This window comes from Syngnathus scovelli, chromosome 10 (assembly GCF_024217435.2).
Source record: "Syngnathus scovelli strain Florida chromosome 10, RoL_Ssco_1.2, whole genome shotgun sequence".
In the NCBI taxonomy this organism is placed as follows: Eukaryota; Metazoa; Chordata; class Actinopteri; order Syngnathiformes; family Syngnathidae; genus Syngnathus; species Syngnathus scovelli.
This window is the reverse complement of record NC_090856.1, coordinates 12901302-12923001: the sequence shown is the minus strand read 5'-3', so window position 1 is coordinate 12923001 and position 21700 is coordinate 12901302. Positions and strand designations below refer to the sequence as shown.

Here is a 21700-nt window from a genome sequence, read left to right as displayed (position 1 = left end):
ACCGGCATCTTCCCCCACCATCGGAGCCAACCCACCACCAGGTGGTGATCAGTTGACAGCTCCGCCCCTCTCTTCACCCGAGTGTCCAAAACATGCGGCCGCAAATCCGATGACACGACTACAAAGTCGATCATCGAACTGCGGCCTAGGGGTGCCAAGTGCACACATGGACACCCTTATGTTTGAACATGGTGTTCATTATTGAAAATCCGTGTCGAGCACAGAAGTCCAACAATAGAACACCACTCAGGTTCAGATCGGGGGGGCCGTTCCTCCCAATCACGCCCTTCCAGGTCTCACTGTCATTGCCCACGTGAGCATTGAAGTCACCCAGTAGAACGATGGAGTCCCCAGAAGGAGCGCTCTCCAGCACTTCCTCTAGGGACCCCAAGAAGGGTGGGTACTCTGAGCTGCCGTTTGGTGCATAGACACAAACAACAGTCAGGACCCGTCCCCCCACCCGAAGGCGGAGGGAGGCTACCCTCTCGTTCACCGGGGTGAGCCCCAATGTGCAGGCGCCCAGCCGGGGGGCAATAAGTATACCCACACCTGCTCGACGCCTCTCACCGTGGGCAACTCCAGAGTGGAAGAGAGTCCAGCCCCTCTCGAGAGGGCTTGTACCGGAACCCAAACTGTGCGTGGAGGCTAGTCCGACTATATCTAGTCGGAATCTTTCTGCCTCGCACACCAGCTCGGGCTCCTTTTCAGCCAGAGAGGTGACATTCCATGTCCCAAGAGCCAGCTTCTGCAGCCGGGGATCAGACCGCCAAGGTCCCTGCCTTTGGCTGCCGCCCAGCTCACATTGCACCCGACCCCTTCGGTCCCTCCCACAGGTGGTGAGCCCATGGGAAGGGGGACCCACGTTTCCATTTTGGGCTATGCCCGGCCGGGCCCCATGGGCGAAGGCCCGGCCACCAGACGCTCGTCTTCGAGCCCCGCCTCCAGGCCTGGCTCCAGAGGGAGGCCCCGGTGACCCGCGTCTGGGCGAGAGAAAACAAAGTCCATTTGTGTTTTTCATCATAAGGGGCTTGGGTGAGCCGTGCTTTGTCTGACCCCTCACCTAGGACCCGTTTGCCATGGGTGACCCTACCAGGGGCATGAAGCCCCCGACAACATGGCTCCTAGGATCATAGGGGCACGCAAGCCCCTCCACCACGATAAGGTGACGACTCACGGAGATTATTAATAATCTATAATGTAGATTGTGTGTCAGACATTGAAACCCTGGTTGAAGTCGGGACAGGCCTAGATAAGCAAATTGCTTCCAGCCACTTCCCTTTTCCACAAGTCATTTCAAATGTGAAATGGAACTGTAATAAATGTGTTGTGTACTTGTCCAAATAAACAATTTAAATGTATAATATTGCAATAAAAATGCTGGTGTGATCTGTGACACAAACACATGCGTCTTGTTTCCTGTCAGCCTGGAATGCAATGACATCAACTAAAGGTGTAATCAAACAATGACATTGACCTCAAACAACCTTTTATTATTGTTGGGGACTGGTCACATGGATTGGCACGTGGGCGTACACACACACGGTCCAATTAGCTAGCAGCATTGTGTCAGGGGGCGGGGCCATGATGAATAGCCAAGGCACTTTCCCACAATTTGCTTGAAGCTCTATGCGGGCAGGGCTGGGCCGAACGGAGGGGGTGGAGCGGTCCGGCCAGGTTCATCACGGTCAGGCCCCATCCACGAAAGGTCCCGCCGTGACCCCGGGTGAGATCAGAGATCACCGCCACAGACTGTGATTGGTCCCAGAGTCCAGAGAGGAGGAGCCTCTACATGGCAGCCATGTCAATTTGTGCGTAGAGCTGCCGAACGCCCACCTGCGCACACCACAAAAGTTACACCAGGGGGCACCGCAGCAGAACAAGGTAAAGCAACGTGCCCCAGCCCCAACCTCAATGTCAGTGAGTGCAGAAGCCACTTGACTTCAGACCCGATTTAAAACAAAAAAAACATACAAAAAAGTGCCTTCGACACGCACACAAATTGTTCAACTACTCCTAGGGATGGCCGATTCTGGCCTTATCTCAGGGTATCAAGTAATGGTGAAGGATGCTGATATCGGCAACTGATACTTAAGACATACACATATGTGACATTGCCTTGCCCCTTTTAGTTGAATTCGGTTTAGACCGTTGAGTCCCACACACACATATGGGCCCGGCAGAATCAAACGAAGTCAGAGAACCAAAAAAAAGAACACGACGAGCCAAGTTCAACACTTGTGGTGAAAGCAATTTGAGCCAACCTGGACGGGACCAGGGCGCACGCGCATACGGCAACATGGCAAGGCGAACGACCTGCGTGAAGATGTTGTGCGTCTGGCTGAGTATCCAGCGGGCGTCGGCGTCAGGGGCCACGGCCACTCTGAGGGTTCCCACGTAGACGTCGCTGCACAAGGTCCAGAAGTGTGGCTGCTGCACGTTGTACACGCCCTCGAGCTGCTGCACCTGAATGCAGCAGCGGCGCACGCGTCAAACGTGTGCCCTAAGACCGGCAGGCGGCGCCACCACCTACCCGCTGATAGCATTCGGGGAGGGCGTGCTCCAGGGATGGGGGCGTTCTCTGCATCAGGATGCCGATGGACTCTCGCAGCAACGGGACCACACTGACAGACAAAGACTCTGTCAGGTGCTTCCGCAAAGTGACGAGTGTGCGCGAGCCCCACGTCACCTGATTCCGATGAGGATCGCGATGAGCATGGAGCAGATGGGGTCAGCTATCATCAAGTTGTAATTCTGCATCAGAAGAGCTGAAACGATCACGCCCACGCTGCCCAGAGTGTCGGCCATGATGTGCAGCAGCACACCTGACGCGCGCGCGTGCACACGACAAGTGACATCAGTAAAACAAGTGGAGTTGGGTTTGCAGTAGGAGTGCCTCACCTTGGAGGATCTGTTTACTGGAACCCGGTCGACGCTCGTCTGTCGACACAAAGCATGCGTCAGTTTTCGTATGATGTCAGCATTTCATTTCATTGCACATCATGTGATGTCATCATGCGACATGAATGCTTTTCAGTGTCGCAAATTGTCAGTTTAGTTTTGTATTTAAAAAAAAAAAAAGACTATTTCCATAGCCAACATTTTAAATTATATAACTCGTTTATATCACAACACGGCGGCTCGGTGGCGCACTGGGTAGCACGTCCACCTCACAGTTAGGAGGGTGCGGGTTCGATTCCACCTCCGGCCCTCCCTGTGCGGAGTTTGCATGTTCTCCCCGAGCCCGCGTGGGTTTTCTCCGGGCACTCCGGTTTCCTCCCACATCCCAAAAACATGCTTGGTAGGCTGATTGATCACTCCAAATTGTCCCTAGGTGTGAGTGTGAGTGCGAATGGTTGTTTGTCTCTGTGTGCCCTGCGATTGGCTGGCAACCGGTTCAGGGTGTCCCCCGCCTACTGCCCGATGACGGCTGGGATAGGCTCCAGCACGCCCGCGACCCCCGTGGGGACTAAGCGGTTCAGAAAATGGATGGATGGATATATTACAACACGCATCATCATTATCAAGTAACCTACCGTCAGGATCATGGTGACTATGCCCGTGGTAACCGGCGTGGTGCGCGTGGTCTTCGTAGGCATGACCGCCGTGCCCATCGTGGCCGTCATGGGCATGGCCACCATGAGCGTGGCCGCCATGGTCGCCATGGCACGCGCTGCCGTTAAACAACGAATGGCTGTGTCCGTGATCTGTGGGGGGGTGGAGACAAAGGACCAGTTGTCATGTCAACACCATTCAAGCGCGCAACTCATGGAGTGTCCTACGCCAAAGTGCGACTCTTCCAAGTTTTGCAAAAAGTGGTTGCGGTGGCGTGCACGTGCACGTTACCTTGCTCTCCGTGCGAGTGTGTATGTCCTCCGTGTTGGAAAACAAAGATTCCCACCAGGTTGACGAGCAGGCCAGCCACTGAGACAGGAAGAAGACGATCGTGATGAACGTCCGGAGGCTCCAGAGCTCTCTGTCACACGCGTAATCGAGTTACGCACATGACACTTCCACACTTTGTTCATGTGAGTGTGTGTACGTGACCTCAACGCCTTCAGAGAAGATGAAGAAAGCAGTGAAGATGAGGAAGAGTCCGTTGACGAAGCCGCCTATGACCTCGGCTCTGACATAGCTGACACACATGGTTAAGTTAGACGTTTGGGTGTGGGCGGGTCCTGGAGGGCTCGCCTCCCGCTCCGTGATGTCGTCCGGCCACAGCTCACCCGTAAGAGAAGCTGTCGTTGGAGCGCCACCTGGAGATGACAGAGGCCGCCAGGCCCGCCAGCAGCGCCGTGCAGTCGAAGAACATGTGGAACGAGTCCGAGATCAGACCTAGACTGAAGGCATGCACAAGAGCATTCTCATAGTCCTTGTTTTCCACACTTTGCAACTCGGATTTTCCCGTTCAAAGTGGAGTGCAATTTTCCTAGTTGGAAGTCCCACTTCCCCCGAATGCAGCGTTTCTCCTGTTGCGTCACTTCCTGTTCTCGAGCACGGGCACGCACAGATGTGCATACATACGTGGCACATCGACGGCGCGAATGCGAAGGTTGGCGAGCCTTGCAAACGTTGCACCCGTTGCTTTCTGCTGTTCTATCCTTGCACGTTTTTGGTTTGTGCTTTTCGGCTTACCTGTTGCTCCAGATGCCGTAACTCAGCTCCACAAAGGCGAAGGAAAGGTTCAAGCACAAGAAGAAAAACAAATTTCTCGACGTTTTGTCGGACAAAATAGACCTGGGAACGCATAAAAGCACTTAGATGTATCCCGCTCCCACACCAACAAAAGAAAACAAAACGAGCACGTTAACTTGCTGCTTTCTTTTGCGCTCGTGTTGCGTGGTGGCCGCGTTAGCATCGTCGCTTACCTGATCCATCCTGACAGCTTGAGCAGCAAATTGAACTTGGCAGGTTTGTACTCGTCGTCCTTGATGGATAAAGGCAACATGCTTATCACACAGACACATAGACGCAGACGGCAAGCGCGCACGCGTGCAAACAACCGCACGGGTGGACACGTTAAGCTAGTGCAACGTTTCCGCTCGCGTGGATTTCCCAACAAATGCCTAGAAAGGGCACTTCCGGTGGGCTGCTGCGCTTGATGTGAACGGCAGATGGCGGTGAGGACGGCTTTGGGACTGACAGGGATTCGCCCGCAGAGCGCGTCCGTGTAGGAGACGCTTGCCTGTGAACGGCCGTGCCTGTGACTTTGCGCCTGTAATTTGTGAAGCCCCAGTTAAGACCGTCCAGCCCTGGCCAGGAAGAGAAAAAGAAAATCTGGAATAATGCCTGCAAGCACTACTGCGTTGTTGTGCAATTCCGGTGTTTGTTAACCCGCGCGCGTGTGGCTGACAGCCTTATTGCATCGTTTATTATCTTAGAAAAGACGGGCGCGATCGATGTTGAGAAGTGATTGCCACGGATGCATTTGCGTGCGTGCGGCTTCAAGCGATGAACCACCATGAAACTGGGCGATGTTCCGCCACTTCGCTCGACTCCGGCCACCTCCGTACTGCTGACTCATCAAATCTCCTCGGTCGGCGTGGAATGGGATGGAAGCCAAAACTCATCTTGCTCAACAGCTTCAAACCCAAACGAGGACGACGTGCTCACGTCTTCGAAGATCAAAAGTTTATCTTATTCAGCCAAATTTAAGTTTGATGTTTGCTCTTGCAAGTGGGCAAGCAGGATGCATCAGGAGGGACATTGAAACGCTGACATGCAGCACAATCATTGTTCGCGGCCTGCAAGAGGGTCACAGGTCGCAGGTGGAAAAACACCACACACCCAACATTTACAACTTTCGCAGAGGTCTCTGCGTGAATCCCAAGCAGCTCCCCAACGAGGCTTTCTGTCGCCTGGGAAACACCAAGGCCCAGCTCGTGCACAGGCTAGGAACCGGGACGCAAACTTGGCCCGCTCGGGCGACCAATGAGCGCAGACCGCATTCAGGGGCTCTTTGGCCAGTTGCCAGCAAACGCAGCCTTACACAACAAGTTGGACGGAGAGCCGGCCGCCTTGACTGCCTCACCGGCCATTTCTTTATTCCAAGTTGATGAGCTCCAAGCATTGTCGAGCGAGCGACGGTTCTGCAACCTCATTTGACAAGTCACCAGTGGCAAACATGGTCAATGGCGAGGGGCCACTTCAGGTGGGTGGGGTCGGGGGTCTTTGCGGGCTGCGGCGTTCAACCGCTGAAAGGGTGCTGTTCAGGCGCAGGGGTGGAGGACGTCAGCCGGTAGGACCCTTTCTTTTTGGACCTTCTGAGGTGGTCCAGGACCAGTGCAGCGGCAACAGGCACCAGGATGGCGGCGAGAGCGGGCAGAGTCCGAGCACCGGGCTCTGCAATACAATGACCCGTGTAGAAGTTGGGCCGACAGAAAACGGCACCGTGAAAGCTTAGGGCAGCCAAAGCGGCACCTGTCACGCTGAGGCGGAACACTCGGACTTGGTGGCCCAAGGGGTTGCTGGCGTTGACCCGGTAGAGGCCCGAATCGCGCACCGTCACATTGAGCAATCGGAAGACGCCGTCGGCGGAGCGGCGCTGCGTCCCGTCGGCTGCTCTCTCGAGGACAACATCCGGCGGGGGAAAGCCTGCGCTTCGGCAGGATACTGTAACGTTCTGGCCCGCCGACACTGCCGCCGATGGCGTAACCACCACCGTCGTGTTCCTGGGAGGAGCTTCGGCAAACGTGCACAGGACCTTGTTAGTGTGACAAGATTCGGATTGCATCTCTAAAGCCGGCCAAAATGGCCACAGCCTTGAGTCTTTTGCAACATGTGCTTTCTCTGACAACTCTTTTGCATCATGATGAAAGAAATGCAAATCAACAGCAACGAAGCGAAACCAAGAACCATTCAACTCATATGCCATATTTCACAAGAGAAGACAAATGTCTACTGTCAAGGATGGCATCAAATGAGCCGGTCGCGGTTGCACGGCTGATTTGTTGGCGTGGGCGCCACGAGTGTTTGCGTGTCGTTGTCACCTGATTGTGTGGCACTAGCGTGTATGCTTGCGGTTCTTACCCGCCACCGTGACATTTTGTGTAACGCGTTGCGTTCCCAAGGGGTTGCTGGCGTCACATCGGTACTGGCCAGCGTCATCGGGCCGCACGGACAGGCTAAAGGTTAACCAGGGGGTGGAGTCAGACCTCCAAAGCTCCTCCCCCTCCCTGCTCAGCACCAGGACGGGGGGCGGTGCTCCATGAGAGCGACAGGTAAAGGTGACACGCTGGCCCTCCATAAGCTCCCGACCCGGACTCACCAACATGGAGGTGTTGCTGGGCGAAGCTGCAGGCAGCCCAAAAGCGCAGTCACGCCTGCTGACCCATGACCTCTTGCGAGCTGTGCACGAGCACGCACACGTTGGCCTCTCACCGTTGATGCGCACGCGAACAGCCTTGCTGTCTTTTCCCTCGTGGTTGCGGGCCTCACAGCGAAACTCTCCCGCCTGCGCGGCCAGCACAAGCGTCTCACTGTGACCTTTGACCTCCAACGGCCCACCATCCTCGGGCCTGAATGTCCACATGAGGACGGGCGCTGGGTTGCCGGATGCCGAACAGCTCAGGATCAGGACGGACCCTGACGACACCGTGCCGGGGTCCGACAGCACCGTCACCACCGGTGCAACTGTAGGGAAGCGCGCTGCCATCATCATCGTAATCATCGCTGCCATAGCAACGCCAACTGGCAGGGCAACATGGCATCACACACGTGCTTACATGTCACGTGGAGGCGAGTGACAGTCTGCCGGGTGCGTTCCGGGGGGGGCAGGTCATGCAGGTCAAGGGTGGCTCTGCAGGTGAGGTTCTCGCCAGACTCCGCCCTCTGAGGCGTGAAGGTGTAAGCCGATTGGACGGAGGTGGCCCCGGCCTCTCCTGGCACGCTGCGCACGACCTGACCTCCCCTCAGCCAATCTAGAGTCAGGCTCTCGGCAGGGTAAAGGTCACGCAGTTGACACGTCAGCGTGGACTCCTCCCCTGCGCGGACGGGGTCATGACCTCGGATCTCCGGGTCTGACGGGAAGGCTGAAAGACAAAAGCGGTGATGACATGACTGACGTTGGCTAATCAATCAATCCTTCTAGCTCCATGCGTGTCAGGCTAGATGGATGTCACGCGTGTGTTTGAGCTGACCGTAAAGTCTGATGTGTGTTTTGGCCTGTTTGTGCTGCTCCCCACAGGTGACTTTACACAGCAGTGGACCTTCGTGCTCCATATCCACGGGTTCAAAGGTGAGCAGTGACAGGTTGTCCCGTGTCCGGACACGGGCATTGAGTGGTCGGTCGTCGAGCGGCGTCCACGAAATGACGGGCGTGACGGGGCAGTCGTCGACGAAGCATGCCAGCTGTTGCCGCTCGCCCAGTTTGAAGAGCGGCCTGCTGGGAGAAAGATCCACCTGCAGAGACACCCCGCAGCAGTGCCACGCCAGCACACCTGCACCGCAGCCGCCCACCACCACAGCAGCACATACTCAAAAATGAGCGCCTTTCTGTCTTTGGGAGCTTCAACCATTTTTGATGCCCTTGGTGGGCAGCAAGCAATGGTAATGGCCCGACTTCAAGTGCAACGACGTTTTTGCAAACTTTGGAGTAGCGCCACTTCGTGCTAAAGGCGAGTTTCTCCAATCGGATTCTGTCCCTGCAGCTGGAGGGGTTGCTGACGTTGACCTGGTAGAGGCCCGAATTGCGCACCATCACATTGAGCAATCGGAAGACACCGTCGGCCGCTCTCTCGAGGACAACGTCCAGCGGGGGGAAGCCTGCGCTTGGTTACTCACAGAGCAGGCCTTGGCGCAAGCCAGCTCAGGGACTTGAAGCAGACACGGACAGTCGGTACTGCACCAAAGCAACTGCCTCCAATGGCCCCAACTCTCATGTCAAGTAGGTGGCCGCAAGATGTCATCCTGCAGCCCGCAAATGGCCCCGGGCCGTGGGTTTGATTGCGGGTCTAAGCAATGAAATCTAAAATTGCTGTGATTCAGGAGTCTTTTCGACCAATGTTTTCAGTCTATGCATCGTCATCCAACAAAATCAGGTGTGATCGATTGTGAATCATGCGCTCATTCCTGACTGTTTCAACGCGACGCTTGATATGAACACACACAGGAGGAAGCAAAAGGTAAGCTCTAGTCAGAACCCTGAACCTCAGCAGCAAAGGTAGAAAGGGTCACCTGAGAGCAACAGGCAGACGAGACGAAGCCTGGCGGTCATCACGGACGGACGGACGGACGTACGGACGCAGTTTGGCGGGGCAGACCTCCGAGCTCTGTGCCAGTCTTCGTGCATGTGAGCGGCTTGGTCTTGACGAGAGCTGCGGAGCCCAAGCGGAGGAAGACAAAGAACGAGCTACCCCTGCTGCCCGGCACAGGAACTGCGCACTTCCGCTCATCACTCGTCTTGACTCAAGACACAATACAGAATCATCAGCGGGCTGCGGGTGACACGACAACTTGCGATTGACTTTGGTACGACGACAACATATTGTGTCACCGAATGTGACCGCTCGGAGCAGAAAAGACATCAAGAAAAATTATTTATTTCCTTCTGCTTGAAGGACTTACAAGAAAATAGATGTCTTTCCCAAATAATCAAACATCAACGGGGAGCTCCCCTTCAAAATAAGAGCAAATGCTCTCATCACAACAGTGCTTGCTCCTCTTTTGGGAAATCACTTCCGTGCTTCCTTTTACCAGTGAACAAACTTCAAAGTCGAGACTATCAAATTTAGAGCAAGACTGGGACTTGGCTCCCACGAGTCTTACTTTAAAATTCCTTCCTATAACAAAACCAACGGAAGAGGTAGAGGACTGGAGTGATGGTGTGATTGGTCACAGGTCCACAAATGACCAATCACCTTCATCAAAGTCAGGAGAAAGTGACATTAAAAAAAACAAAAAACATTCAAATCCAACATTAAAACCAGATTCTGGCCTGGGGCTATCGGCTAGTGCTGCGCTTACACCCTTCCGGTGTGAGTCACTCATCTTCTCACAAAAGGTCAGGTCATAGGTCGCACCTCATCGGGCCTTTCCGAGGTGACGTCATTGAAAAAATGAGGACGCTGAAGGTGGTAACCGTGACAACAGAATGGCTGTTCACCCAGCTGATCGCGACGTCTTGATTGAAACTTTCCTCCCTTGCTTCCCGAGACACACCTTGGAGGTCCTGGAATGCGTGCACTGCATTCAGGGAACATGGGACCTTCTAGAAGTCGATGCAGTCAGACTGAAGCAACTGAAGAAAGAAAAAACCAAAATAAACCTCAGAGTTGCTCACGAGCTGTTGCCAACATTCACGTGACGCGCCGCCGGTTCCTCATGATGACGATGTGATCACACTTTTCACTACACTTTTTGTGGGCAGGTCACACGATAGCATTTGGGGCATGGGGACCAACACACCACATGTCAAAACGCATCCACGGCGAACACACACACATGCGCTCGGAAAGTAAGGAAACGAGTGTGTTCCTGGTAATGTCACAGCAAAGCAATCCGCACAGAGGGGCGGGGCCAGCGGACTTACAGGAAAGGAGCGGCTCAGATGGCGTCCCGGCATCAACGAGCTAGTGTACCCACGCGGGAGCAAAGACAAGGGCGTGTGCGCGGCGTGTATGTCGCAGAGCGAGCTGGCCATTCGGGTGCAGGCGCGTGCGCGCGAGCACACACGCACACATCAAGACAATGACAACGGCCAATAAGCTGAGCGAGACGAAAAGAAGAAGGAGCAAGGGAAGCGTCTGACCTCAAGCCGCTCGTCGATGAAGAGGAGCTGTGAGCGATCCTCGCAGAGGACGCCGGCGACTTGAAGGACTTCAGCGGTGAGGGGGCGGTGCCGCCTTCAGCACCCACCCGCAGTCTGACGAGACACCATTGGAAATTCTTTGTGGCATTTTTCAGGCAGAATTTTGTCATGGTCAGTGTCTTGGTCATTGCCAAGCACAGGCAAGTATCGGAAGCAGATATGGGAGCCTGCAAAGGCTGACGATAGCGGTACAAGTCTTGTGGCCTTTAAATGATGGGGGAAGACAAAAGGCAAACATGGCTGACTGAAGGATGATGCGCTCAACTTGCTATAAGGATTCTTGTCATGCTAATTATTGATGTTTTTTAAGACGTTTATTTGCTAACCACTTATTCGGGACAAAGGCTAAAAACAGGGCGAGTTTTCGGGATGATTTGGCACTTTTTTGTAAACGGACCTTATTTTCAACTTTGGTTCTGTGATGCAGAGTGACTCTTGTGCCTTTTGTCAGAATAAAATAGTCAAAAGAGTCTACCATTGCAATGATCCAACATTGCTTTCAGACTTATTTAAACGCCACTGGTATCAGCGAGTAAGCCTTTGGAACGTCCGTCTCGGTCTTCACATTGTCGCTATGTTCGTCATGCACCCGTCCTGTCTGGGCATGCGTTTGTGGCGTGCGCTGACCTGATAGGCCTTGTGGGCGTGCCGCCATGTTGCTCTACCCTGCAAGGCAAAGCGATGCATCTGGATGTCATTCAGAGCTCATGGAACTTTTGACTGACGGGTGGGTGAGGGGAGTGGAGGGATGGAGCCACTCATACCTCAAAGCCGAAGAAGAGGCGGCGGCGGGCCGGAAGAGGCGGCGACCTTTAAGAGCTCGCAGTTTGTCTCCCTGAGTCGGAGGCGACCGCTCACTGGCGTCGCCCTGCGGCGACACAACACAAAGGCGTGTGTCTGTGTGCGTGTGTTGGCGTGCACCTTTGTTTACCTGGCGCAGACAGTGCTCGGCGAAGGAAAGTTGCTCAACGTCGTTTAAGGCCAGGAACTTCACCCCGGATGCCAGGTCGCGGACGTGGTCCTCGTCCTCAGCGGCCTTTGACCCTTGCAAGCGATGGTGGTTTCCTAGCAACCAAAGCCACGCCTGCTTCCTGCCCACAAACACAAGTCTTGGTCACAAAGGAAGCGAATGGTACGCAACGGTGAGAATCGTCCCCGTCCCTTCTTCGGGCTCACTCTTGCAGGAAGTGCTGCTGAGGTCCAATGACGGAGCCGGGCCTGCAGATGCGGATCCAAGCGATGGCTTCGGCGGCGCTGAAGCGGTAGTGCTTCATCAGGTAGCAGCCGATCAGCGTGCCCGTCCTGCCCAGGCCGGCTGCGGGTGGCGCCAGCGCGTGAGAGTGGGAGGGCCAAGCGAGCCACGCACGTGCGCATGCAGTCACTCACCTTTGCAATGCACAGCCAGTGCACCGGGCGTGGCGTCGCACAGCGCGAGGAATCGCCGTGTGATGTTATCACCAGGCGTGCTCCCATCCAGGAAGAACAGGTCCCAGTGGCGGAAGCCGCCATTGGTGAAGCGGGCCGCCTCATAGATCTTCTTGTTCAAACGCACCACCGCCACCACACCACGCGACCGGAAGTACGGGAAGTATGATTCAGGCGCGTGGAGGGGGTAGCCTGCAGGTTACGGGCCCAGTTCATCAACGGTGGCAACGCCACACATCCCTTTTGGGGAGGTGGCCACAACACTCACCGTTCTCCATTTTGCTTTTGGCATGTGGTCCACTAAAGGCCAGAAGTTTTCCTGGAACAATCCAGTTCAGGTCTCCGTTCTCCACGCGCTGAGCATAGGTACAGTCAATGACGAGGAGGATCAGAGAGAGCAGAACAAGACGGGATGGCTGCCTCCTACCTCGTAATGCTCGTACTCGTCCACATCGAAGGTCTCAAAGTTAAAGAACCCATGTTGGAGAGCCTGAAAGCACAGACAAAACAACATAAAGGAAACAGAACAGCAGTTGCCTGGAAACGACACGTTGGCACAGGCGCTTGAGACTCACCTTGCGGATTCCCAGCAAACAGTCCAGAACGCTCAAGTTGAAGGTGCATTTCCCAAACGACGCGTCCCTACGCACATTGAGAAGAAGAAAATGGTATGTGCAAAAACACTCGGACGATTTCCATTCATTTCCCAAACGACACATCCCTATGCACACACGGCATCAAGCACATTGAGAAGAAAAAAATGGGATGTGCAAAACCACTCAGACGTTCATCACAAAGTCTGGTAAAGACTTGAGTGGGCGGGGCCTTTGGGGCCGACACAGTCCAACAGCTGCTTAACCCTTGACAAGCACGTGCTGCCTTTATTCCTAACGTTGTTTCATGCAGAAACACGCAGATGTAATTAAGACCCTAAGAAGGCTTTGTGTGGACCTGAAGGGCAGGTAGGCGGCGTTGGATCCCGACACCAAAGCTCTGTAAGCCTCTTCCGGAGTTTTCTTCAAGTAGATCACCTGAACCACACACAATCAAGGTCAAGATGGGAGCCAGCTTGTACACACGTGCGTGCGTTTGTTCGTTGGGGTCTCACCGCATATGCACCGATGAGCACGGCAGCGTTGGAGCGTTTCCTCTGGTCGAAGCTGCTGTAGTGCACGATTCGCTTACGGCTCAGCGTGAAGGACTGCGCGCACACACGCACACCCAATCAAACCTCAGCCGGCAAAACAAGCAGCGCTTTCAAAAACAGTCAGGCGACACCTCCCTCAAATCATTTTTTTTTTGCCACCAGACAAAATTTAACATGAGATCAATTAATCGATGAAACGACAGCAAACCCATCATCAACCAAAGCGTCAAGTCTTTTGACCGTGGGCTCAGCATTTGGAGAGCTCGCCGAGGCAACCTGCCAAGCACTCGGCGTCGCCCTCCCTCGTTTGTGAGCGCAACGTGCCGCTCGCTCTTCTCTCTCGTTTTTCTTGTTTCGCGGTCTGAGGTGTCAAAAAGGCAGGAACGTGTCAAAGTGGCTATTGCACTTGTGGTTACTTGTGGCCCAAAAGCACCTCTGTGCCGCTGAACCAAACCAAAAAATGGCGGCGTAGCGCAGGTCACTCAAGAACGGAAACCGCTGCACACTTATGCTTCTTTTTGAGTGGAAGAGTGCGCCGCGCCTTGACAATCAAGATCACATACGAAGCAACATTGTTTTTTTCTCGGCCCAGCCAGCCTATCTAGCGTGTGACACAGAGAGACTGTGAAGGCGCGCGGGCGGCCGGTGGACATTCCAATGGAGGGCGGTGGCAGCAGCAACTCACCTTGAGCTTCTTGTTGAGCTTGCAGCAGTACCGGTACAACATGGCCAAGTTGAGGGGACCAAAGTCTGCATAAAAACTGTCCAGACAAAGTACAGGAAGTAAATGAGAAGCCCGCCGGGAGGCCGCCGGGAGGCCGCTACTCACTTTTCGTAGACAAACTCCTCATCTGTGCAGAAGTAGTGCGTGTTGGCCGTGCTTTTGGGTTTGCTTCGTAGCGTGGCGAAATACAGACGCTCTGGCACACAAGACGCAAGTGTTGGGATGAGTTGCCACTCTGCGAGGCATGCACACGGGAACAGGACTGCATACTTTGACTCGCCCACCTGGATAGTTCCTCAAGCGCGTGATCAGGGAGTCGGCAATGACCGCCAAGGCAGTCCTTCCGTATTCTCGACTCCCCGTTTGCCAGAAATTAAGATTGACAAAAGTGTAGCGCTCCCACGTGCAGTTACTATGGCAACGATCTGCTGGGAGGCCCGATCCACCTCATCTGTCGTTGGGACTCCGATTGAGCTTCCCAATTCGTTTTTGGGGGGGGTGAGACAATCCTCTGGAGGGAGCACATTCGGGTTCGTCTTGTCAACTAGGGGAAGGGTGGGAACACCAATCGACCGCTAAATCGAGGCTCCTCACGCAGCCTCGCTGGTATGATTGGCCTGTCCGCCTCGTCTCACTCGTCAACACAATCCCAACGGCTGCAGGGTCACATGCACGACCCGGAGAGGGCACCACCTTATTGGGACCAACAGCCGCAATGTCAGATTTGGTGGTGCCCAAAAGACCCACTCAGCTCTGACTTGCATCAAGAAGAAATGTGAATATTTTCGCATATATCTTGTAATTTCTGGACCCCCCAATTTTCAATACAAAGAAATATAGACTTGGGATCAAATTGGGGGTGAGGTTGGCCCTGGAACTCAAAAGAATTTGACACCGCTGGCCTAAGCAAGAGAGCAAATTGATCACCTACATTTCTTTGTCTCAAAAGTCACAAACCTTTCATTCAGAGTGCGCATATTTCGTAGAACCTGTCGAAAAAGTTCACTCAACTGGTTCGCAAGTCAATATTTCCGTCTGAGTGACGATGGTAAACAATCTTGCAAGTTTCTACTTGTATTTTAATAAGTACGTGTATATTGTTCACCTTTGATCAACTCTGCAACTCCCGGTGGTTCAGCATCGACGTCCGTTACGCCGAACAAGGCGGACAGAAACGGGCTATGGGTGGTGTGGGTCATGTGGGTCCGTCAAAATGCTGGACGCTCAACTTGTCGACTTGCAGGCTAACAGCGAAGCTAGCCGCTCCATCAACAAGTTGTCATCTCCGTCCTCAACTTCCCATCACGCACGCGCTTCTCTCGGGCAAACTTTCGGTCGCTTATCACGGCAATTTTCAATCTTTCGTCAGCTCGTCAACTAAGCGTGCGTTAGCATGTTAGCACATTAGCTGGGTTTACCGTCGGCGGCGGTCCGAAAGAGAGATTGAGCAAGTCCTCACGAAAACTCGTTACCACGGCGACCGGCGCTTCCGTGCTGACTGCAACCGATCAGCGAACGGAGCGATCTGTGCTGCCTTCATGGTTCCTGGGAACTCAGCCGACTGCGCGCTTCTCAAGAAATCAGCAAGGAAATAAAATCGCCTAATTCTCACGGACTTAGTTAGAGCTCGCCGTTGCTAAAAAAAAAAATGGCCTAAACGTTCTGCGAATTTTGTTATATTTTCATCAAATTCAGAAGTTAGGTAAATGTCTCAGTCAATTGTACATTAGAGAGTTGTATCGTCGGAAAGACTTGCGCTGCGCATTGGAAGCTATTTTACCTCTCCGCACGTCATCGTTGATAATTCCACGCATAGTTTTGATAATTTCACGCATAGTTTTCATATCAGCATAAAAAGTGTGTGGTTGTGCGACCGCTTTTCGCCTTTCAGTGTTCGTTTATGATTTGACTCCTCACATAACCTTTGGATAGCTTGCAGCTGCTTTTTGTTCAACAAATTCCACAATTCTTCACAACTTGTCACACAGAGTGTCAGCAAACATCAGCTTGTCGATTATGACGCCACAACACCGTGTTTTGGGGGCGAGGCGCCGAGTCAGCTGCGTGCCATCACAGTATGTGCAGGTTTGTGTCACAGCACTGATGTCACACTCACCTGCAACCAGAGAGATCCACACGTAGTTTGTGCTCGGTCTCGCAGGCTGGACGAACTGCCGGCCATTCCGCTGCATTGTGCTGCAGGTCGGAGGACTGAGTGGGCAACTTGGGGGGTGGGGCGTGGGCTGGTCATGTGTTCCGACGCTCGGATTTCTTCCACAAGTGTGAGTTTACATGGGGCTCAACTCGGGTAAAAGAGGGCTCGGCTCGGGTAACAGAGGCAGAGAGAACATCCGCACCCGGTCAAACGGTCAATAGCGCTTGGGATGTCTCAGAAGGGAGGCCGCTCTTCAATTGAATTGGTCCACTTGACAACATCTGGTTTTGCGACCCCCAAAAGAGATAAATGGCAAAGACAATCAGTTCAGTTTGACTGGGTTGAAGATACCCGTCTGGAAGCTCTTTGCTGGCCAAGTGGTGCCTACATGGGCAACATCCAAAGAAGATACAGCCTCAACTTGGGAAGGACAGACAGCAGCATGGTGGTTGGTCTGCAGGGATGAGGGCAACAATTAAAATGCTATCAGAGCTACAAAATGAATGGCATCATGTGCCTATGACTGTAAAACCAGAGCGGAAAAGGAACAATGAATGCGGGCATCAGTGGTGTTGTTTGTGGCACCGGATACGGCACCACTTGCCACAGGAGGGAGTGGGGCGGGCGACGCTATTTGAAGGCGTAGGGTCGACGTATGTGGCAGCCGCACCAACCGATGGGACAAGAAGATGAAGAAACGACTGTACGTGTCCACTGGGCTCACAAGCGCTAACTCATCGTCATCACCGGTCAGCTGTGCTTCAGGCTCTGAGCTTGCCAAACAAGAGCAATAAAGAAAGCACACTTGATGCATGCATTTATTGATGATTCATTCAGTGAACTTCAGAGTGGGGGAGGGGGCGGAGTGTCACGTCTACAGGTTTGGGTTGGAGACGCCTGAGCCCTGACATTCAATGACGTAGGTGATGTTCAACTCATCCTCACATTTTCTTATTGCAAACTTTGCCTGGAAAAGAGAAGACTATCGATCAGGGTGCCATGATGTCATTCAAAGCTAACCAGGAAGACAATGATGAGTGCAAAGTGGAAAACTTGCAGGGGACCAGTGAGCTGGGAAGGCTTCCGTTTGGGGCCAAGCCGAAGCACCAATGATGGCAGAGGCGACTTGCTCAGGGTCGACCTTTGACCCCAGGTCAGATACGTATGTGTGTGTGCGAGGTGACCTCTCACCTGCGTCATCTGCTGGGCCACGTGGATGGCGGTCTGCGTGTGTAGGCTGATGGCGCCCGTTCGGATCCGAGAGGTCCCCTTGGCCAGCGCCATGAAGACGATGAGCTGAAGGAGAGCGTGAGCATCAACACGCTGGCTTGGTAGCCGCTAATCCTCTTGCAGGGCAGGGAGCTTACCTGGTCCTGGAGGAATTCATCAACGCAGCCGTTGTGGCATATGTTTCTGAGTAGCATCTCTCCGGCTTCGATGCCAATTTTGTCTGCGGGCACACCTGAAAGACGCACACACAAGCACCCGTCCAGTGAAGACGAGGGTGTGAGAGGAATGTCCAACGCTGCTATCCTCACCTTTCTTGCCCAGAGCGGAACCCGCAAACAGACACCCTGTGGAAGACTCTGCAAAGATTCTGAGAAGAAACAAATGCGAAACGTTTCAGCAATGCTTCCTTCAGCAACAAAATAGTCACTCCGCCTTCGGGAAAAAGAACAAAGGTCCCAGTCGCCCGAGTTTGGCTTGTTCGCTTGATGCCTTCCGACCTTGGACGGGAGGGAATTCTTACGCTTGCATTGTGTGTAGGTTGAGGCGCTGAACATTCACACTGGCGCTACAAAGCAAAAGGTGTGATTTCAAACGCTTGGGCAGCCTCCGCGTATACGGTGCACACCTCAGCTTGGCCTCGGAGAAACATCCAAAGACCAACCGGCGCAGAAGTTGCTGTCAGCCGCGACATCCCACTCGCCCGCGACATCAGCGACCGGCATCGTGATCCCGACCCAGAAAAACAAGTGCAGTGCGACGTCAAAGCGACAAGCCCGGCAAAAGCAAAGCACGTGGGCCACCTGCTCACTTGGATACGCAGCAGCCTTTCAAATTGTCAACAGGCCACCGCAATGACATGATGATGGCTTGTATGAGCAACACATGGACCACAACAACCCCAATCATTATTATTCTCCACTCTACAGGGGCCACCCGGCAATTTATTGCGTAGCGTAAGGCTCCAACACATGATGACGCAATAAAACATGCACTGAATTGCAGGCAAAATGAGACCCGGTCCGGCCGTCGCCACATTTGCTCACATGATTCCGTTTCCGTTTGCGCAGGCTTTCTCTTTCTCCTCTTGCAACACTTGAATGTTGACATCCAGCTCCTTGATTTCTCGCCGGATGGTGCGCATGGCAGCCGCTGCCATGTCCTTGGCCAGCTGGACACAAAAAGCGCGGCAACCCTGTCAGACGGGCGCAAACCCAAGCACAGAGATGCCGACGTACTCTGAAAGGCAGGATGCCGGCCACGTAGGCCCACCCGTGAATCTTGGTGATGGTTCCTCTCTCCAGCAAGGTGAGCGCCTGCAACTCTTTGACAGGCCACACCGTTGAGGTCACCTCGCCACCGCCCTTTGGGTAAAAACCTCTGACGCACACATGGTAACACATCAGGAATAGCTGGCAGAAGAAGTGACCAGGAAGCGCCACCATGTGGCCACCGTGGAGCGCACAAGCCCAACCCTCATGCACCTCATTTTGATGTCACAGTCAAAACGGACTCCAAACTTTTCCACAATGGGTTTGAAGACCTGAAGATGTACCAAGACACCGTTAAACACCAGCTCGCAGATTCCGCCCGCATCCATCTGGTTAAACGGAGAGGGCGAGGATGACAACGATGAAGACGGCTACCTTGAGAATGTAGTCGATTTGCGGCGCCATCTCTGTGTTGGTTCCTCCTCGGAGGCACATGTTGGTGGTGGCGTTGGCATAGAGCGCGCAGGGCAGCGCCACCTGCAGTAAAAGACATACACTCCTGGCACGACCGCGACAGAATGACTACAAAGCGCACATCTGCATGCGTCAGCGTCTTAGTGAAGGCGCTCACCCTGCCGTGCGTGTGTCCGCTGTGTACTTTCCAGCTCGAATCTTTCCTGGCGTCAGGCTGACGTTGGCACTGCCGATGGCGCCGCCACGCAGGACACCGCCGCACATGTCGGAAACCAGCTGAAGGCCGCTCAGGTGTTGAGGCCTGGCAGGGGACACAAGTGAAGGGAAAGCACCGCCTCTCTTTTTCTATGAAGGCAATAGTTCAGGTGGTTTGGGGCTCTTTTCTATGTTGTCATCGACCCGCTACGTATCTGATGCCGCTGCGCTCTGGATGCGTACACCTTGGCAAAAACACAGACACCAAATGCAATTGTGGACGAAGGAACAGGAATCGGTCGTTTGGGATGTGGTTTAAGAAATGACACACGTCAGAGACTTTCTTACTCAGGCTTTACAATACACAAGGAATGTATTGAGTAGAAGCCAACATACAGACCCGAACCCAACGAATAAACCAAATGAAGCAATGTTGACAAAAGGCCACGTACATGGTGTTCGTTCAAATGTTTGCACAATTGTCCGAAGCACGATCCACTTTTTTGCTCAGATGGCCTCTTTGGTATCACGCTGGCATGGCTCTAACTGCCCCAAACAAATTCCTCATGGGTTTTGACTCGGCCAGTCAAGAAGATTCTGATTCCTAGCCCCCATCCCTGTAAAACTGCTCGAACTCACACGCCTTCTAGTTCTCATAATCCCCGTCCCCGTCCCCTTATAAAGGAGTCCTGTTGTTGTTGAAGGGGATCTTTTTGTATGCGTGTTGTATTTTTAAACCTGAGTCCCGGGGTGCTCCTTCCTGCTCGGACTTTGGCGATCATGACGGATGAACCGCTGATGCAGCTGAGCGCCGCCGCCACTCTCAAAATTTGGCCGCCCTGCGAGGAAGCAACAACAAAGGAGGAAGGCAAGAGGAGACAACCCAGAGAAGGAAGCGGACGAAACATGGGGGGGGGGGGGGGGGGATCGGATAGGACAGAGCAGAACAGCACAGAACACGACGCCGGCGAGTCAGGAGCCAGCAGCGGGCTGCGAACTTGCTCACGGACGTCTCGTGTCGTCACTCACGCCCTCCATCACGCTGCCGTCGAGCTCCACTGGTGTCGACTCCATCTTAACTCCAACCTGAATTTCTGCTTGTTATGGGCGTCGCAACTTTGCCGACGTGCTGGAGACCGAGGGAGCTGCACTTTCTGTTTGCTCTGCTGCTGCTGCTGCTGCTGCTTTGTTGATGTTTCTCGGCGACGAGTTAACCATATGGGGCATTACCGCCCCAACTGGCCAGGAGGAGAACTGCGAACGTGCAATTTTGTTAATAATTATGCAAACACGTACAACAAATATTTTACAAAATAATTCTAACTTGAGATTTGTCAGAACAAGCTACATCACCACAAACAAGTGATCAACATAATAAAAAAACTAAAGAAAGAAAGAAAGAAAGAAAGAAAGAAAGAAAGAAAGAAAGAAAGAAAGAAAGAAAGAAAGAAAGAAAGAAAGAAAGAAAGAAAGAAAGAAAGAAAGAAAGAAAGAAAGAACATATAAACTAAACTAAACTAAACTAAACTAAACTAAACTAAACTAAACTAGGGGCTTTCTGGAAAGTTAAAATCGTTAATCTTAGTATACAGTACAACAGCTTATTTTTTGTCCATAAACTTTACAGATGAGAAGAGGCAGAATTCTTTGTGAAAAGTGAAGAAGGATGGTTTTGTCTTCAAAAGTTGACATTTATAATTAAATTTACCCAGGACAATTATTGTGTTTAGCATATTCTCATATTTCTTTTCTATATTAAGAGTCCCAAAGATAATGTCAGATTTGGAAAAATCTGATAAGTTCGGAATTTTAGCAAAACGTCAGTAATGTACATCATCCCACAGTGCTTTACAGCACAGCAGGGGTGTTGTTGGATTTGGTCCACAATTTGGGAAGCGCGCCTCACAGCAAAAGCCATAGCCAATCACCTGTTATCCAATTTACTCACTGCGTGCTCGTTTTATTTCTTCAGTTTTAGGAAAAGGCTAAGACACCAAAACAAAATTTAGACTTACACAGGTTGGTTGAGTTCAATCACGATTCTTATTAAGAAAGCTCTGTTTTCAGGAAAGTACAATACAGCGCTGAGCCTTTCGTGCGACCATGCTCAAGAGCAGAAAATCTCCATTCAGAAAAGGCAACGTTCAAGGTTCTTTAGTCAGCTTATAATCAATTGCACATGCTGGTGATGTGCAGTTTGATGGGTGATGAGTCTTTTGGGGTGGGGCAAGTTTGCAGGAGAGTTTGATTCCATGGGAGTGGGTGCTGGTTCAGTGAGAGCTGGTTCCGTGGGGTTGGGTGCTGATTATGGGCGATTCGGTGTATTTGACTTGGTGGG

General features: G+C 52.9%; 4 protein-coding genes across 14 annotated transcripts; all 4 read right to left on the bottom strand.

Annotated features, from left to right (window-relative positions):
- Window positions 1-1469: 1469 nt before the first annotated feature.
- On the bottom strand, window positions 1470-5289 carry slc30a7 (solute carrier family 30 member 7). 2 transcript variants are annotated; one of them, XM_049731118.2, is made up of 11 exons: window positions 4866-5289; window positions 4633-4734; window positions 4224-4337; window positions 4002-4132; window positions 3844-3921; window positions 3534-3704; window positions 2899-2937; window positions 2687-2822; window positions 2531-2621; window positions 2314-2463; window positions 1470-1833 (listed from the first exon to the last, which is right to left on the bottom strand). In XM_049731118.2, the coding sequence occupies exons 1-11, from the start codon at window positions 4943-4945 to the stop codon at window positions 1786-1788; spliced, it is 1140 nt and encodes a 379-aa protein (XP_049587075.1). In that variant the 5' UTR covers window positions 4946-5289; the 3' UTR covers window positions 1470-1785. The 2 variants fall into 2 exon arrangements, with proteins under 2 accessions (XP_049587075.1, XP_049587066.1); XM_049731109.2 differs by having other exon boundaries at window positions 3844-3973; window positions 4045-4132; window positions 4866-5268.
- Window positions 5290-5994: 705 nt separating this feature from the next.
- vcam1b (vascular cell adhesion molecule 1b) lies at window positions 5995-9521 on the bottom strand. 4 transcript variants are annotated; one of them, XM_049730383.1, is made up of 7 exons: window positions 9172-9521; window positions 8136-8377; window positions 7722-8027; window positions 7378-7644; window positions 7027-7290; window positions 6418-6700; window positions 5995-6339 (listed from the first exon to the last, which is right to left on the bottom strand). In XM_049730383.1, the coding sequence occupies exons 1-7, from the start codon at window positions 9519-9521 to the stop codon at window positions 6207-6209; spliced, it is 1845 nt and encodes a 614-aa protein (XP_049586340.1). In that variant the 3' UTR covers window positions 5995-6206. The 4 variants fall into 4 exon arrangements, with proteins under 4 accessions (XP_049586340.1, XP_049586331.1, XP_049586348.1 ...); XM_049730374.1 differs by having other exon boundaries at window positions 6418-6678; XM_049730391.1 differs by having other exon boundaries at window positions 6418-6678; window positions 7378-7629.
- cdc14ab (cell division cycle 14Ab) lies at window positions 9521-17065 on the bottom strand. 6 transcript variants are annotated; one of them, XM_068652242.1, is made up of 17 exons: window positions 16860-17065; window positions 16217-16709; window positions 14371-14793; window positions 14206-14296; window positions 14062-14137; window positions 13338-13430; window positions 13181-13260; window positions 12805-12871; window positions 12657-12719; window positions 12498-12585; window positions 12191-12421; window positions 11981-12119; window positions 11736-11895; window positions 11569-11672; window positions 11432-11470; window positions 10745-10858; window positions 9521-10234 (listed from the first exon to the last, which is right to left on the bottom strand). In XM_068652242.1, exons 5-17 carry the CDS (start codon window positions 14101-14103, stop codon window positions 10186-10188), a joined length of 1269 nt encoding a protein of 422 aa, XP_068508343.1. In that variant the 5' UTR covers window positions 14104-14137; window positions 14206-14296; window positions 14371-14793; window positions 16217-16709; window positions 16860-17065; the 3' UTR covers window positions 9521-10185. The 6 variants fall into 6 exon arrangements, with proteins under 6 accessions (XP_068508343.1, XP_049586813.1, XP_049586786.1 ...); XM_049730856.2 differs by having other exon boundaries at window positions 14385-14793; XM_049730829.2 differs by lacking the exon at window positions 14371-14793.
- On the bottom strand, window positions 17060-20559 carry rtca (RNA 3'-terminal phosphate cyclase). 2 transcript variants are annotated; one of them, XM_049731168.1, is made up of 11 exons: window positions 20392-20559; window positions 20101-20201; window positions 19325-19504; window positions 19129-19252; window positions 18967-19025; window positions 18721-18862; window positions 18529-18653; window positions 17794-17852; window positions 17623-17717; window positions 17447-17551; window positions 17060-17222 (listed from the first exon to the last, which is right to left on the bottom strand). In XM_049731168.1, the coding sequence occupies exons 1-11, from the start codon at window positions 20434-20436 to the stop codon at window positions 17130-17132; spliced, it is 1128 nt and encodes a 375-aa protein (XP_049587125.1). In that variant the 5' UTR covers window positions 20437-20559; the 3' UTR covers window positions 17060-17129. The 2 variants fall into 2 exon arrangements, with proteins under 2 accessions (XP_049587125.1, XP_049587106.1); XM_049731149.1 differs by having other exon boundaries at window positions 19325-19468; window positions 20392-20558.
- Window positions 20560-21700: the final 1141 nt, after the last annotated feature.

Excerpts from the sequence above, each read along its gene's own strand:
- slc30a7 (XM_049731109.2), bottom strand. The coding sequence starts at position 4,945 with ATGTTGCCTTTATCCATCAAGGACGACGAGTACAAACCTGCCAAGTTC. Across the intron at positions 3,974-4,044 it reads TCTTCTCTGAAGGCGTTGAG|AGAGCTCTGGAGCCTCCGGA; the intron begins GTCACGTACACA and ends CGCGTGTGACAG. Across the intron at positions 1,834-2,313 it reads CGCACAACATCTTCACGCAG|GTGGGCGTTCGGCAGCTCTA; the intron begins GTCGTTCGCCTT and ends TGGTGTGCGCAG.
- vcam1b (XM_049730383.1), bottom strand. The coding sequence starts at position 9,521 with ATGTCTTTTCTGCTCCGAGCGGTCACATTCGGTGACACAATATGTTGT. Across the intron at positions 8,378-9,171 it reads CGTCTGCCTGTTGCTCTCAG|GCCGCTCTTCAAACTGGGCG; the intron begins GTGACCCTTTCT and ends TTCTCCCAGCAG. Across the intron at positions 8,028-8,135 it reads AACACACATCAGACTTTACG|CCTTCCCGTCAGACCCGGAG; the intron begins GTCAGCTCAAAC and ends TTTGTCTTTCAG.
- cdc14ab (XM_049730819.2), bottom strand. The coding sequence starts at position 15,299 with ATGACCCACACCACCCATAGCCCGTTTCTGTCCGCCTTGTTCGGCGTA. Across the intron at positions 14,138-14,205 it reads GAGGAGTTTGTCTACGAAAA|TTTTTATGCAGACTTTGGTC; the intron begins GTGAGTAGCGGC and ends TTGTCTGGACAG. Across the intron at positions 12,586-12,656 it reads ACGAGTACGAGCATTACGAG|CGCGTGGAGAACGGAGACCT; the intron begins GTAGGAGGCAGC and ends ACCTATGCTCAG.
- rtca (XM_049731168.1), bottom strand. The coding sequence starts at position 20,436 with ATGGAGTCGACACCAGTGGAGCTCGACGGCAGCGTGATGGAGGGC. Across the intron at positions 20,202-20,391 it reads ACGGCAGCGTGATGGAGGGC|GGCGGCCAAATTTTGAGAGT; the intron begins GTGAGTGACGAC and ends GCTTCCTCGCAG. Across the intron at positions 19,505-20,100 it reads AGGAGCACCCCGGGACTCAG|AGGCGGTGCTTTCCCTTCAC; the intron begins GTTTAAAAATAC and ends ATAGAAAAAGAG.